The sequence below is a fragment of the Dromiciops gliroides genome, chromosome 3, assembly GCF_019393635.1.
Source record: "Dromiciops gliroides isolate mDroGli1 chromosome 3, mDroGli1.pri, whole genome shotgun sequence".
NCBI lineage: Eukaryota > Metazoa > Chordata > Mammalia > Microbiotheria > Microbiotheriidae > Dromiciops > Dromiciops gliroides.
This window is the reverse complement of record NC_057863.1, coordinates 46,137,057-46,154,227: the sequence shown is the minus strand read 5'-3', so window position 1 is coordinate 46,154,227 and position 17,171 is coordinate 46,137,057. Positions and strand designations below refer to the sequence as shown.

General features: G+C 41.3%; 1 protein-coding gene across 1 annotated transcript in view; it reads right to left on the bottom strand.

Annotated features, from left to right (window-relative positions):
• Positions 1-451: 451 nt before the first annotated feature.
• ERICH6 (glutamate rich 6) overlaps positions 452-17,171 on the bottom strand; it is a 36,894-nt gene continuing 20,174 nt past the window's right edge. The window contains exons 8-15 of the mRNA XM_043997925.1: positions 14,351-14,452; positions 13,110-13,273; positions 11,936-11,994; positions 11,046-11,197; positions 8,456-8,541; positions 5,684-5,836; positions 1,781-2,009; positions 452-715 (exon numbers count right to left, since the gene is read on the bottom strand). Coding sequence (XP_043853860.1) covers positions 452-715; positions 1,781-2,009; positions 5,684-5,836; positions 8,456-8,541; positions 11,046-11,197; positions 11,936-11,994; positions 13,110-13,273; positions 14,351-14,452 — 1,209 coding nt within the window. The remainder of the gene's footprint in view (positions 716-1,780; positions 2,010-5,683; positions 5,837-8,455; positions 8,542-11,045; positions 11,198-11,935; positions 11,995-13,109; positions 13,274-14,350; positions 14,453-17,171) is intronic.

Sequence of the window (17,171 nt, the reverse complement as noted above, 5' to 3'; positions counted from 1 at the left end):
GCAATCATGATTTCAGACAAAGCAAAAGCAAAAGCAAAAAGAGACCTGATTAAAAGAGATAATCAGGGAAACTATCATGCAGGTAGGGAATGTGGTTTTCAGAGGTTAAATTATTCGCCATGTTCACACAACTAATACATGCCAGGGACGGGATTTGAACCCAGATGTTTCATCAAATTTAGCACTTTCCAGTATATCACAAGGGCAAATCTTAAGGTAGCTCATATGAAGAACAAATCCCAAGACAGTCTCATTAGCATCTTTGTCTAAACCAACCATCTCTCTTTGTAGCACAGATGTTGGCGTGAAGCTAGTGTCCTTCTCTAGATCCTCCCTTGACCCTTGGGGTGTGTACTTTTCTGGATGAAAAGATTTTGCATCTTATACCCTTGAATACATGGAAACTGACAAGAAAGCACAGATCTTCTTAAATCCAAACATCAATTCTTAGTTAAATTGGTTCATTTAATAATGCAGTTATTGTTGAAATTGCATCTTTACCTAACTCATAATACTGACAAAGTGAAAGTAATTTTACAGCACGAGTTGCAAGGTAGGAAGGTGTCTTCAATTTATACCAATTCTCAATGCTGGGAAAGTTCACAAGTATCTCAATTTTGCTCAGCAAACGTCGAATTCTTATGATAAATGCAAGCAGAAAAAGGTCCTCATCAGTGAAATACCTGAGCTTGGGCACCTCTTCATATATCCGCACCTTTTTAGAGGAGAAAGACAGTGAATGGTTGGTCAGTGATTGGTGCTGAAAGGAGATGACCGTCTGTCATCTTGAACATCTTGGAGATAATTGAAGACAGAATTCTTAGCTGGCCAGAGCATAGTTTGCCCATCTAGCCATGTCAACTTCTAAATGAAGCTTCTGATTTCTCCAGTTACTGGTACCTTATCCCCCCAAGTTACTTTGTAGCTAATTCGTATGTACCTCTATATTTAGAATTTTATTTTTTCCTAAATGTTGACATAATTAAAAAAAAAACACCTTTGTGTTCCAAATTCTCTCCCTCCCCACCCCCCAAGAACTCAAGCAATTCAAAATATGCTATACATGAGAAGTCATGCAAAACATTTCCACATTAGCCAGGTTGAAAAAGAAAACAGACAAAAACAAAATTTCAAATAAAGGAACTAACAAAAAATTATGTTTCAATCTGTATTCAGATACCATCAGTTTTCTCTCTGTAGATGGACTGCATTTTTCATAAGATATTCAGAGCTGCCATAGATCATTGCATTGCTGAAAATAACTGAGTCATTCACAGCAGATCATCTTACAATATTGCTGTTATTCTGGATACAGTACATTTCACTTTGCTTCAGCTCATGTAGGTCTTTCCAGGTTTTTCTGATAGCATCCAGCTCATCATTTTTTAAAAATAGTAAACTACATTTATATAATACTTTAAAGAGAGATTTCCTTACAATAAATCTGTGAGGTTGATTATTGCTACAACAGTAATAGATAACATTTATATAGCACCTTATACCTGACAAAGAATTTTCTTCACAATAGCCCAGCAAAGTACTATACATTTTGTCATCATCATCATCAATCAATCTCTTATGTACCTCTAAAGGTGCATGTTGTCTCCCTTAAAATAATGTAGGGACCTTGGGTTGGAGATTGTTTCACTTTGACTTTGTATTCTCAGTGCCTTGCATAATGCTTGCAATCTAGTAGGTGCCTTATAAGTATTTCTTGATAACTGATCAATTGAATTTCAAAAATATACTAACCTAAAAAAAATACTAAAAATATACTAACCTTCAGCTTGGTTCCCACATTCATTCTTGCCTGTTGCCCCAGTGCTAGAAAAGAGACAATAACCTTGTCTTGATCTAATATCCGGACGCCCACATAATTGTTTAAAGACAAAAATATTGGCTTAAATGAAACAAAGGGCAAGGAAGTCATGGTAGTTGACCACTTCCAAGTCCTCACTCGGTTGCCTTCTTGGTCTGAAAATTGTCCTCCCAAGAGGTTGATGTTGATCCTAAAGAAAAAAAAGCAAGAAAGAGAATATATGCATTCCTAAAGGTAAGGCCCTCAAGTTTCTAGAAGACTTTGAGATTTCCAAAACCCTTATGGCTAAGGTGGTGCAATAGCATTCCGTCCATTTTACAGATGGGGAAGCTCTAAGGGGTTGAGGACATTTGTCATGGTCATACTTCTAGTTCATATTGGAGCCAGGACTCACACTCATGTCTCTTGATTCAAGGGCCAGCATTATTTCCAGTTAGTTATGTCATGCTTCCTCTACTTACCCAAAGTGAAAGACAATTTATGCTAGCCAATGGCACAAGTCAATTGCTGAAGTTAAAAAGAAAAAGGGGATTGAGGTCTTAGACCTCTTCCAGTGTAAACTCCTTGAGATCAGGGATTGTTTCATTTTTTGGTCTTTATATGCCCTGTTCCTAACAAATTGTTACCACCAACACCAACTCATGTTAATGGGCAGCTAAGTCCAAGAGCCTTAGAAACAGTAGTGTTCATCAGACCACTATCCTGGCTGCCAACCCAGTCCTTGAAGCCATCTATCAACAAAGCCCTTAAGAAGAAGGAGCCTGCTATACCCTCTCTTCCACCATCACCAATACTAACTATTGACCAACTGCCACCAATAGGCTCACAACTTTTTTTTTTTTTTTGGTGAGGCACTTGGGGTTAAGTGACTTGCCCAGGGTCACACAGCTAGTAAGTGTTAAGTGTCTGAGGCCGGATTTGAACTCAGGTACTCCTGACTCCAGGGCCAGTATTCTATCCACTGTGCCACCCAGCCACCCCAACAGGCTCACAACTTAGCCTTGCTGAAATGGCAAGGCACCCTGAAGGTCATAGGATATGGAATGAGCCAGGTAGGGCAAACATCATGACTACTACTTCCCTTCAGACCCCAGTAGAGCCAGCCCAGCACCCTGAACCTTACAGTCTTGGGGACAAAAGTATACTCCACCTCATCAACCCTGCTCCTGACTCAGCCCTTGCAGCTATCGCTGCAGTGCCTGCCACCCCTGCCACCAACCTCTGACCCACTGCCACTAATGGATGACTAAAGCCAAGAACCAAAGGAAACTGATATTGCCCAACGAGGGTGACCAGGATTAGGAGGAGGTTTGGGAACCATGTCATATATAAAGGACAGTTGAGGCAACTGGGGGTGCTTTGTCTAAGGAAGAGAATGCTTCGGAGTGGGGTAGGTTGGGAACATAACTGCTGTGGTTTCGTATTTGAAGGACTGTCCTGTGGAAGAGGAAGCAGATGTGGACTTGTTCTGTGTTCTGTAAGCAGATACAATGGCCGAAGGGCAGAAGTTACTGGAAAATACATTTCTGCTCAATATAAAGAATTTCCTAGCAATTAGAACCATAGAACAATAGGCTAGGCTACCTTATAAGGTCACAAATTGCACATCACTGGAGTTCACTTCCACCCTATCAGATACCATTCACCCAAATTTTGATGACTATCTTTTGAACCTCAATTTAAATTCATTTTGTGGTTCATGGACTGTTCAAATGAAGAATTATAAAGAGGTCCTTTTGGTACAAAAAAGCTGTCAAGAATAACTATGCGGGGGGCAGCTAGATGGTGCAGTGGATAGAGCACCGGCCCTGAGTCAGGAGTACCTGAGTTCAAATCCGGTCTCAGACACTTAACACTTACTAGCTGTGTGACCCTGGGCAAGTCACTTAATCCCAATTGCCTCACTAAAAAAAAAAAATAATAATAACTATCCGGTGGCACAGTAGATAGAGTGCTTGACCTGGAGTCAGGAAGATCTGATTTCAAATCTAGCTCAGACACTAGCTGTGTGACCTTGGGCAAGTCACTCAATCTTTTTTGCCTTAGTTTCTTCATCTATAAAATGAGCTGGAGAAGGAAATGGGCAGACCACTCCCGCATCTTTGCCAAGAAAACCCCAAATGGGGTCACAAAGAGTCAGACACAACCGAACAAAAACAACAATAACTCTATATAAGCATTGAAAGTTAACATTTATATAAGGATTTAAGGCACAGGCTTGAAGATCATCTGCCAGGGATGTTTTAGAAGAATGCCTGTTTCTCTTGTAACAGGATTAATGCAGAAATAGGATTAATGTTATTATGTGTGTATATATATATGTATATGTATATGTATATGTATATGTATATGTATATGTATAGAGATATATAGATATAACCTATATCAGATTACCTGCTGTCTAGGGGAGGGGGGAGGGAGGGGAGGGAGGGAGAAAAATCTGAAATTGTAAAGCATGTATAAACAAAAGTTGAGCACTATCTTTACATGTAACGGAAAAAATAAAATATCTCATAAGAAAGAAAAAAAAAAAAGAATGCCTGTACTAGAGAAAGGAAGGGACCAGAAGTGCTTCAAAGTCTCAACATGTCTTGTTTTTGAGGTTTAATTTTTGTCTTTTGTTTTTATACAAGTCATTTCTGCCTCACATATTCTCTTGCCCACACAACTCTTTCTTGTATCTTAGAAAAACATTGACGTAAAGTCAGCTGATGCAGTGAGCAGACCTGGTGGTATGGGCCATGCATCTCGTTCCAAATTCATGGCACCCACTGGAGTTCCCGATGCCATGAGTGTGTAACACTTCTTTGTTTTGCTGTTTGTTTTTGTGTTGATTGGGCAATCTACTCTCCTACAATCAGGGACGAATCCCCAAAACTTTATCCATTTTTCCTTTCCATCCTGTCCCAACAATATCTTTTTTTTTTTTTTTTTTTTTTTTTTTTTTTTTAGTGAGGCAATTGGGGTTAAGTGACTTGCCCACGGTCACACAGCTAGTAAGTGTCAAGTGTCTGAGGCCGGATTTGAACTCAGGTACTCCTGAATCCAGGGCCGGTGCTTTAACCACTGCACCATCTAGCTGCCCCCCAACAATATCTTTTTAAAACTTGACATTCAGATAGCATTTTAAAGTTTGTGGAACTCTTTATTACTACACTACTGTATAATCACGATGACTATCCATTTAAATTCATTCTGTGGTCTCCTTCCTCTTAAAACAATGAAATATACAGATTTCTTTTTGGTGCAAACAAGGAAACCCAAACCTGTCAAGATGAATGATGATAGCCAATACTTATATAAGGATTTAAACTTTGCAAGAGCTTTGCAAATATTCTCTCATTTGATTCTCACAACACAGCTGTGAAGTAGCTGCTATGATTATCCTCATACAGATGGGGAAACTGAGGGGCAACTAAGTGACAAGTGGATAAAGTACTGGCCCTGGATTCAGGAGGACCTGAGTTCAAATCCGACCTCAGGCACTTGACACTTACTAGCTGTGTGACCCTGGGCAAGTCACTTAACCCTCATTGCCCGGCAAAAAAAAAAAAAACCACAACATACAGATGGGCAAACTGAGTCTGAGAGAGGCTCAATGATTTGCCTAGGGTTATGCAGCTAACAGATACCTGAGTCAAGATTCAAACTCAGCTCTTCCTGACTTTAAGTCCAGTGCTCTACACACTACATTAATCCCCTTAGAAGCACTTCCTCTCCAGAAGCTTAAATTCATATGGTTTGGGATCTAAATTTTGCTCCATAATTCTGAGTGAAATAGTTCTGAGCTACCAGGGATGTCCCTTGATGTGGAGCACGAGTAGACAAATTCACATGGAAGCAGGGTGTCCTCAATAAACATACCAAATGTTTCCATTGGGATAGTAGCAGGTAATTTTGCCTCTGGAATCAAATATTGCCCTAATCGCAGGTTTATTGGTTGTATCTTCTTGGATCACACAAATGAAACCATTTTTTCTGCTGGTCACAACTGCTGCTAAATTTCCTGAGGGGTAGCTGGGATCAGATAAGGGCAATGGCAACACTGAAAGACTGGCTGTTTTCTTCCCTAACTGCCCCAATTCCATTCAGTTCAACAAACATCTTTAATCATTTATTATCAGCAGAACAGTCTGCTGGACCACTGGGGGAGACCCACAAACAAGATTTGGTCCCTGCCTCCCTGGAGCTTACAGGTTGGGAAGGGGTTTGGCAGGTATAGAAAACATCAAGACCGCCAAAGGAACAGGCAATGTGCATTAAAAAGATGTCAACAAAGGACTGTTTGAGGTCTGAGGAAGGAGAGATCATTTGCAACTTTGGGGACCGAGGGAAGGCCATCTGGAAGAAGTGGGTCTTGAAGGATGGAGAGGATTTCAACAAAGATAGGAAGAGGACTTTCCAGGTAGAAGGAATAGTAGAAGTAAGGGGTTGGAAACCCAAGGGGAGGGCAAGTGGTCCAATTCAACCATGGCGCAGAAGACATGGAAGACTGGACAGCGCCAGATTGTGAAGGGCTTTGGAGAACAAACTAAGGGATTTGAACTTTGCTTGGAAAACAATAGAGAAACATTGAATAATGTTGTAAGGCCGATTCATCTGGGAGTCCAGGTATGGAGACTCATTGAGAGGCCACTGTGAGAATCCAGGTAGGTAGCAGTAAGGACCCAGAACAGGATGGTGACAGTGAAAATAGAAAGGAATCTCATCTCCACCTATGATGTGAGAGGGTTGATGGAGGGCTTATCCTCGATAAGGATCTGAAGATTTAGGGAATAGGAGCTGGTAGGGGTTCCCCCATTTTACAACCTGGGGCCCTGAAAGGACTTGCCCAAGGTCAGTGGTAGTGCGAGGGTTAGCTTTTTCTGCTAGTCTGTGCTATCCTTACACATCAAAGTTAAGGCATCTGTGATTTTATCCCTGGGGGAATTCCTTCCTTTCCACCAGTGGGGAATAGAGTCATCTGTAATTAAGGGGAGAAGTCTGAGATTACCTGAAGCTCTGAGAAGTTAAGTGATTTTCCTATGTCCAGACAGCCAGTCAAGGGTGGGACTGAAGCATACACTCTCAGCACTCTGTCCAGCAAGTGGCTGCTCTCTGGTGTCCTTTGTGTCACCAACATGTGGCCTAGCCCATTCCTCCCCAGCTTGTTCCTCTACCGTGCCCTGACTCCAGCTACCTTGGTGTCCTTCCATCCAACCTCCTCCACTTCCTTTTGCGAATTGTCTTTACCTCTTAGAATATAAACTCCCTGAGGGCAGGGATTATTTTATTTTCTACTTATATTTATTTCAAGTACTTTGCACAGTGATTGGCACATAGTAAACTCTTTTTTAAAATTAAAATTAAAAATTTTTAATTTTTAATTTTTTTGGGGGGGAGCAGGGCAATGACGGTTAAGTGACTTGCCCAGGGTCACACAGCTAGTGTCAACTGTCTGAGGCCGAATTTGAACTCAGGTCTTCCTGAATTCAGGGTCAGTGCTTTATCCATTGCGCCACCTAGCTGCCCTTAGAAATGTTATTCATCTATTATTTTATAACCTTTCCAGTCTTTTAAAAAAATTCTTTATTCCCCTCCATGTTCTTCACACACAGCACTCCATCCTCTGATTCTGCAGATTTGTACAGACTGTTCCCCTTTCCTGGAGGACTCTCCCTTTTCACCACCACTTCTTAGTCGTTGTCCCCCCACCCCTTCCTTCAAAGTTCAGCTCGCCTCCTGTCTTCTACAGGAGGTATTTCCTGATTGCCTCCCATCCTCACCCCTCCTGCTAGTGTCTTCATCCATAGCTATCTATACATTATATACATATATTATTTTATATATACATACATTTATAGATGCACACATGTATATTCAGTGCGTGTATGGGTATATGCATATATCCACATGTGTGTACAGGTATACACACATGTACCATGTGTATATACATGTATGCATATGTACACACATATATTTACAGAGTTGTTTCCCTGTTTTTTTCTCTCATTTGAATGTGAGCTTCTTGAGGGCAAGGGATAGTATTTTTGCCTTTCTTTGCATCCCCAGAACTTAGTACAGCGCTTGGCACATAGAATGCACTTACGAAATGCTTGTTGATAGACTAAAAGAAGCATCCAGATGGATAAGATCACAGGTCCCTTGCATATGATTCTAGCTGATAATAGTGAATTATCTAAGGGGTTTCTCTGACTCAGAGCTGATGTGAACACATCACAGAATTACCTTAAAATCAGTTACAGTTTTCAGAAAAGTAAAAAAGAGTTGGACCCAGGACATAGAGTAATAATTAATTATATTTTATCACATAATTAAGTATACTTAATCATAATAAGTTTAAAAATCAGTTTTTCTGATAATCTGTCACTGGAGTCAGCTAAAGTAAAAAAGATTCGTTCAATGATTCTGTCTGGAAAGTGCCATCTCCTAGGAAGAAAATTCACAGAAAGCCTCTCCATATTTCAGAAAGTTTTTTCCCCCTACCTCTTCTCTTTCTCCCATGAACAAAGACTAGCTCATCAAGCAAGAGGAACTATCATGGTGAGAACTGATTGGCGCAACCCCCTCCCCCTTTCCCCCAAGGCATCATGAACAAACAATGAGGTTAACAATTGTATACAACAGAAAGGATACAATATTTGGGCTGTGCCATCAGGAAACATGGTCAGGAACTTCCCTCCGTCTTTGTAGTACTTTTCGAGGAACTCCTTTTCTATTTTCTGTGCACCAAGAGTAAGAAAAGGGCATTTATCTTTCAATGGCTGTGGCTGCCACACTTACCAAACAAAGGCTATAGAAACCAAAGCTTTTCTGGTTGTGTCGCTAAGTGCAGAGCTTCAGTTTTGTCCCTGCCACTAAAAACAAAGAATGAGCCTATGGATGTTAAAATTGCTCTCAAAAATAATATTCATAATCAGCAATTATGAAGTCTAGTAGCGGTGACAGATTGAGTTAAAAGGGAATTTAGGGCAGCTAGGTGGCGCAGTGGATAAAGCACCAGCCCTGGATTCAGGAGGACCTGAGTTCAAATCTGACCTCAGACACTTGACACTTGACACTTACTAGCTGTCACACAGCTAGTAAGTGTCTGAAATGAGATTTGAACTCAGGTCCTCCTAACTTAACCCCAATTGCCTCACCAAAAAAAAAAGGGGGGGACTCTAGAGACCATCTAGTCTAATCTAGGGCTTCTTAAACTTTGTCTACTCCCGATCTCTTTTCACCCAAGAAATTTTTACATGATCCTGGGTATATTACATAAAACAGGGATACATGACTTTTTATTGGTACCAGATTTTTCGAGGTCCCCACATTCAGTTCTGCAACCCCATATGGAGTAGCCACCCACAGTTTAAGAGGCTTTGATCTAGACAGTCAACAAAACAATTAATGAAGCCCTGATTTGTAGCTTGCTGATTTCTGAGGTGTAAATGCGCCCACTGAAAATTTAACAATCAACTATGGAGAGTGGTGTGAGCTGGCTCCAGCACAGCCCCGGTTATGTTGTTTGTCCTTCCTTAAAAGGGACCATGACAGTTGTCAGGACTTGCACTGAATTGGATTGAAGTGAGGGGGGGCTGTACAAAGGCACCGGCCTCACTCTTTCCTCCGGAGCCATCTGGGTCCAGTGGCAAGAGATATTATCAGGATGACTGGAGATGGCCTTGAATGTTTAAGGCAACTGGGGTTAAGTGACTTGCTCAGGGTCACACAGCTAATAAGTGTCTGAAATGAGATTTGAACTCAGGTCCTCCTAACTTCAAGGCCAATGCTCTATCCACTGCACCACCTAGCACCCCCCGAATAACTACTTCTTAAAGATATATCTATTCTCTATACAGTTGCCTCCCCTCACTCCCATCACTTTTCTTTCTACAGCACAGGTCTAAGCATTACAATTCCCTGCACAATAAACTGTTGGCTCCCTATTGTCTATAGGGCATTTAAATGTGACATTTTTAGCATTCTAAAATCTGGCTCCCTCCTACCTACCTTTCTGGCTTTATTTCATGCTTATTTCATCCCCTTCAAGAACTCTACATTACAATAAAAAATGGTTCACTAAACCACTGCTCAAACTCAACACCCTATTTCCCACCTATGTACAATTCCTTTCTAATTCTTTTTTTTTTTTTTTTGGTGAGGCAATTGGGGTTAAATGACTTGCCCAGGATCACACAGCCAGTAAGTGTCAAATGTCTGAGGTCAGATTTGAACTCAGGTCTTCTTGAATCCAGGGCCAGTACTCTATCCACTGTGCCACCTAGCTGCCCTGTCTGTGCATTTCCAAAAACCTAGGAAGGACTCTTTGCTCATATCCACCTCTCTGAGTCTTCTCCTTCCAGGTGCAACTCAGTTGCCACCTTTTCCACAAAGCCTTCTATGTTCCTTTCCTCCTCTCCTATACACCTCCAGTTAGTTTTTAATACTCTCTCCTGCCTCTAAAGAGACAAATGTGGTTGAACAGGAAGGTCAATTCTATGTATGATTCATTGTCAAGCTAAGATGTTTTAAAAGGCATGTTACTAAACAGCAGTTGGTCTAAAAAAAATCTGTTTTTTTTCCAGTGTATTAATCCAGGCTCAACATTAGCAATGAGGCTGCTACAGCTACCAAAAAAGACTAAATTCTGACCACCCCATTTTGGAAAGGACACTGATTAGCCAGAGTGTATCTAGAGGACAGTTTCCAAGATGTTGAGGGAATAAGAAACTATACAATATGGTGATTGGTTGAGAGAATGGGGGATGCTCCACCCTGCAGAAGAGAAGAGGCAGGGGATTGATAATAGTATTCAAATGTTTCAAGGGTTGTTGTGTACTAGACAGGACTGTTCTGCTCGGTCATGGAGGACAGAGCTAGGTTCACTAGCTGGAAATTATAGACAGGTAGATTTTAGCTCAACATGAGGGAAAAACTTCATAAGAAATCAATGCTGTCCAAATGTGGAATGAGTTGCTTTATAAGGCCATGAGTTCCCTGTCATTGGAAGTCTTCAGAAAGAAGGGAGATGAGCACTTGTCAGGAATGGTATAGACAGGATTGATGATTTGGGTAGCAGTTGGTTGAAATGATCTGGGAAGCCGAAGCCAATTCTGTCTCCAATTCTATGACCATATCACATCATCCCATTCCTGATAATGTTTATTTAATAACTTTAAATAAATGCTCAACATGGGTTAGAAAAATAAAAACCAAGTGAAAAGCGATAGGGAAAAATTACCTTTAGGCAAGGTAGTGTCCAAATATCACCAGATTCAATAGAAAACGTACACTGCTCCTCGAGCGAATCACCTAATTGATCTTCTTTCGTTACTTTTATTGACGGATTCCGGGCAAGTTGGTATGTTATTGTTCTAAGCTGCTTTATACCAACTAAAAATAGAAGCATATGCTTAGAAAAACTCTAATATCAATATGCAACTCAATGCTTTGCCAGAAATTCTCATACGCTACCGTTTAACTTGTATTACAACTTTCCAACACTAATTCTTCAGATATTTTAATGGATTTTTTATTGAAGGAAAAAAAGAGGAAAGAATGACATTGAGTATGAGACCTACTGCATTCACAGTCCAATACAGGGGAACCCTCAATTATGTGGATTTTTTTTTCTGGCACTCCATTTTTAGGAGAATGAAACAAGTTGAAAAAAAGCAAACTCATGTTTAAAATTCATGGTTTAAATTTCTTTTTCTTAGTCACTATCCATTGATGTGGTTTTTTTTGGGGGGGGGAGGCAGGGCAATGAGGGTTAAGTGACTTGCCCAGGATCACACAGCTAGTAAGTATCAAGTGTCTGAGACCGGATTTGAACTCAGGTCCTCCTGAATCCAGGGCCAGTGCTCTATCCACTGCACCACCTAGCTGCCCCCTCTGTAATCTTTTTATTGTAGGCACTCCCTGCCTCCATCCAGATCTCATCCCATGTGATTCTTATCCATGCCCTCCCATAGCTCCTGCCAAAAGAAGTTACCCACTATGCTGAAGGCCTTCCTCTAGCATATTTGTATCCTAAAGTCAGCAGCAAAGAGGTCATTATTTAAAATGCTGATATCAAATGTTCAGACTTTTTAATTACCTTGGGCTACCTATTAGCTAGAATGAACTCACCCTCTTCTTGATCACTTGACATGAATGCAAAGGTTCTGGCCATCTGTCTTTCTTGTTGTCTAAAGAAATGAAGACACAAGATAACCAAGATGCAATTTATACTTGGGTGACTGTGGATTTAGCAGGCCCACCCAGTTTTGATAGCCTGGTGCCATCTATTATAAGTTTCATTAGATAGGACCAACCAGGAACTCTGGCTACTTCCTGAGCACCATGAGAGCAAGGCCTGTCTTGTCTATCTCTGTGTCCCCAAGGATACAGAGCTCTCTCTCTCTCTCTCTCTCTCTCTCTCTCTCTCTCTCGCTCTCGCTCTCGCTCTCGCTCTCGCTCTCTCGCTCTCGCTCTCGCTCTCTCGCTCTCGCTCTCTCTCTCTCTCTCTGTATGTATGCATGTATGTATATGTCTGTACATAGAGTAATTAATTTAGATATGGAAGGGATCCCAGAGAGGTAATTTCTGAGTCCAACCCTTTCATTTTACAAAGAAGGGAAATAAAGCCCAAGAGAAGAGTGGGCTTCCTGAAAACAGTTGTATGACTTCCCTAAGGTCAGTTAATAAATACAAGAGACAGGATTCAAATTCAGGTCCTCAAACTTCCACAGCACACTTCCACAGTACCATGTTGCCTCCTATTAACAGTAGCCATGTAACTTTGGGACCAGAATTATGATTTTATTGGTAGAAGATACTCACCACTCCTTTTCTGGGGGGGGGCAATGAGGATTAAGTGACTTGCCCAGGGTCACACAGCTACCACTCCTTCTATCAATGGAGACTGGTACCTTCTCAACAACTTAGTCTTAGAGAGTGGCCTAAAGCCCCGAGAGACTGGATGCCTTACCCAGGTGGCCATGTCTAGAATATGCCAGGGATGGGACTTGAACCCAGCTCTCTCTCTCTGAATCCTAGTCAGGCTTCCTATCTACTATACCATGGTAGGTCTCAACAGGTTAATCTGGAATGTGTGTTTCTGTTAAATCAACTGTGCCTTGACCTCCAGAGAACTGACTCTCCAGCTTCCTGGTGGCCCATCTCTTTCTGGATGAGAAGTTCTGCTGCTAAATGCCATGGGGTCTTTGTGTACTTTATCAAAGTTCAGCTGTCTATAGTTTACATCTGAAGAATATGTGGCAATTAGGTATTAGGAGCTACCATTCAGACTGATTGACATTACCTCCGAAGGGCCTTTTCTTTTGCTTTGAGCCTCTCTTGCTCACTGCCAAAAGCTGCGTGAGGTGCAATGGAGATTAAATCTGATTCTGGATACATACTTTTGATGAGGTTCCTTTCATGGAGAACATATTCGAACAGTCTCTTGAACTCAAGACAACAGAAGAGCTGGAAAACAAGGTTGTGTTTGTTAATCATCGATGAACTGGGCTGAAGGTTTGTTTAAAAATTGATGACCATCCCATAAAGTGACAGTTCAATTAAACCTTAAAGGACACAGAAAGTTTTGTATGAAGGAATGCTGGTAGAGGGATTGGGGCTCAATTAAATAAAGCAATTACATCATCCCATCCCACTTAAAGTGATAGAAGTGATAGAAATGCTCTTCCGGATACATTTATCAGGTTAGGATATCCTTCAAGTGGTCACTAGATGTCAGCTTGCTTTGGCCACCTCCCTAGGTGGCAAAGGAAGCCTCCTCTGATGGACTGAAGAACTTGCTCATACCCTCTGGGGTTTCCATAAAACCAGGAAGCTATTAGGAATCCGAAGAGTCAAGGAATTTGATGTCAAGAGTTGTTCCAGGCCAAATGAATTCTTTGGGGAAACCAGGGAATAAGCCACCTTGGTCTCTTTCTTAGCCCCTTTGCCTTTGAAAGTTCTCCAGGATTTTGGATTTGCCATCAGCATCCTCCCAACATCTCGGGAACTGCTGACGGCAGCATCTGTATTGAGAGTTAAGGGCAGACAAAAAGCTAAGGGAGATGTCTTGAGGATTCCAGCAAAAGGTCTGCCAGAAGCTGTGAATTATCTCTTTGCTACATTTGATCTCTAAGTTTATATCCACTTTCCCCCGGATTCTATGTACTTATGGGAGAATGGGTCACAGAGGGAAACTCTGAGGCAACCATTCCACCTTAGTAAATAAGTAACCCTTTCTTTCTTTTTTTTTTTTAAATAACCCTTTCTAAAAGCCAATTAAGTCTGGCTAACTAATTGATATCAACTAATAATCATAGGGCACTGGAGAGAACTTGTGAGCTAACTATTAGGAAAACAACCCCTTAACCCTTCACGGTTACTCCTAGAGTAATGAAGAGAGGTACAACAGCAATTGTCTGGGGCCTCGATTTATTGGTGTGAATGGGGATTAGGGTAGGTGCCTCAGACCATGTGTTACGCCATAACACTTTGTAAATGTTTCCCTAGCAAACCTTTGTTTTGCAAGCTTTTCACACATCTTACATTCTCATAGCTTTCGGGGTCAAAGTCAATATTATCCAGGGAAGGAAATGGTCTCAGTTCATGCCCACAAAACTCACAGCATGCAGTGTACTCTGTTTCCCACTGTTGGAAGAAATAAAAATAACCAGTGGTCGATAAGTACAATAATATCCAAGAGGGATCAAAGGATCATATACCTCAAACTGGAAGGGATGTTTGAAATCATTTAGTCCAAGTCTCTCATTTGTCAGATCAGCAAACTGAGGTCCAGAGAGGACAAAGCGGTTGCCCCACATCCTTAGATGGCAGTCAGTGACAAAGTCAGCATTTGAACCTAGGTCTGACTCAGACCCCAAAGCCAGTGCGCTCCGACCTGGGAGGGGGTACTAGAGGTTATCTAGCTCTATCTTCTTATTTTGCATATAGGGGAACCGAGGCCCAGGGAATTTCTCCCAATTTACCAGATATTTGCTACTTGCCTACTCCGTGCCAGGGACTTTGTTAGGCACTGCAGATACAAAAGCCAATGAAACAACAGTCGTTGCCCAATGGGAGCTCACATTCTGCTGGTGACTTGCCCCAAGGTCACAGGTTTGGTAGAAACAGAATTGAGCTTTGGTTCTCTGCCTCTGAATGTAGCATTTTTTCCTCTGCACGATCTGCCTCCTGGGAAAAGTTCCCAAAGCAGAAGTTCTATTTCCTCTTTGTGACTACAAAACCCTCTGCTCAACTTGCTCATCTTTCACCAGAGCCACTGCACATATACACACACACACGTGTATATACCAATATATACATGTATACATATGTGTGTATACTAATTACTTTGGTTTTCCACAACACTTTTACAAATATATGTACTTTTCATTCTTTTTTTTTTTTTAAGTGAGGCAATTGGAGTTAAGTGACTTGCCCAGGGTCACACAGCTAGCAAGTGTTGAGTGTCTGAGGCCGGATTTGAACTCAGGTACTCCTGACTCCAGGGCCAGTGCTCTATCCACTGCGCCACCTAGCTGCCCCTGTACTTTTCAACTTAATGTCATATATTAGACAATGTAATGTATTATATTATTGAAAGAGAAATCTTCATTAGGACTTCACCCTAATAAATAAGAAAAGCTAAGGAAAATAAGGCAAAAAAGGAGTTTGTTAGAACACACAAGGCATACAAATTGTATAGGTCAAGACCCCAAGCTCAGTCCCCCACTGTTGTTGTTCAGGTGTGTCCAGCTCTTTGTTACCCCATCTAGGGTTTTCTTAGCAAAGACACTGGAGTGGTTCACCATTTCCTTTCTTCACCTCATGTTACAGAGGAAAAAACTGAGTCAAACAGGGTTAAGTGACTTGCCCAGGGTCATACAACTGGTAAGTGTCTGATGCTGGATTTGATTTTGGGTCTTCCTGACTCAAGGCCTAACACTCTACCCACTATGACACCTACCTGCCCCTACTCATTTTTCTTTCTTTCTTTTTTAAAATAATAAACATTTTTATTTATAGCTTTGAGTTCCAAATTTTATCCCTCCTTCCTTCCCTCACCTCCCTCCTGTTAAGGGCTAAAATTCTAGCTAAACTGTCTAAAATATCTAATGAGTGGTCGCCAATAAATTATAAGCTTTAGCAAGAGTTAGACTTTTAAGCATTTATTAAGGAGAATAAGAATTTGGTAAAGAGAGAGAAAGGCCTAGATTCCTATCTATTAAAGGGAGAGCACATTTTTAGCTCCCTTCTCCACCAGAGTCCCCAGGAAAGAGCCCCAGACCGAGCGCTACTCTCTTCCTTCTTCCTCCCACTACCCAACGTCACTTCCTGATGCCAAAGAAAAGACTCCTGGTCTTGCCCTCAAAGACCTTCACTTCATGGGTGGAACTCTTCTACAGTAAGTCTCCAGCAGGTGGCGTCATTCCAATCGTTACACTCCTCCCTGAGGCACTAAGCAATCATATATGAGTTGTACATGTGTGATTATGGCAAACATTACCATATTAGTCATTTTATACAAGAAAACTTGAATAAAAGAAAAAAATGAAAGAAAGTGAAAAATAGCATGCTGCAGTCTGTGTTCAATCAATATTAGTTCTTTCTTTGGAGGTGGATAGTATGTTTCATCAATAGTCCTTTGAGATTAAGACAAATTTTTCTAACAAGAGAAGTCACTTCCAACAGGTTTATAATTCAAAAGGGGATGGGCTAGTGTTTGTATCAGTGTTGAATTTCCAGTCCAGGTAGAATGCTAATTTCTAAAGGGGATCAAAGCAGAAATAGGCCACTCTTCCCTACACTTGCCCCTTCTGCAGTCTCCCTCACTGGAGAGTTATCACGCCAACCTGGGTGGCCTCCTCTCCTACTGAAGCTATCATGTCTACCTGTGCAGCCCTCCTTAAGAGAGGGCTGTCATGTATCCTAGATAGAAGAGGGATGGGAAATAATGCAAGTTCACTAGATTGAACTTGTTGTGGCTACAGTCTACACAATAATGCAATAATATAACGTTGGTTGTGGTCCTTTGTACTTGAAGAGGACCAAAGAGACATCACCATATTGAAGTCAATGTATGGTGTGTCCCATCAGACCAATATGATCTTCCTAAGGTGCTGGGCTGACCATGTCTTCCTCCTACTCAATAAACTCCACTGGCTCCTAATTATTTCTAGGATCACATAAAATATCCTTTATTGTGCTTTGAAAGCCCTTTGCAACTGAACCCTTTTTTCCTTTCCAGTCTTCTTAGATTTTACTACCCTCAATTTACTGTGGACAGCAACAGCACCCTCCTTGTTATTCCTTCCACACAATGCTCCATCTTCTTCTGCTATGAGCCTTTGTCACTTCCAATCCTAAA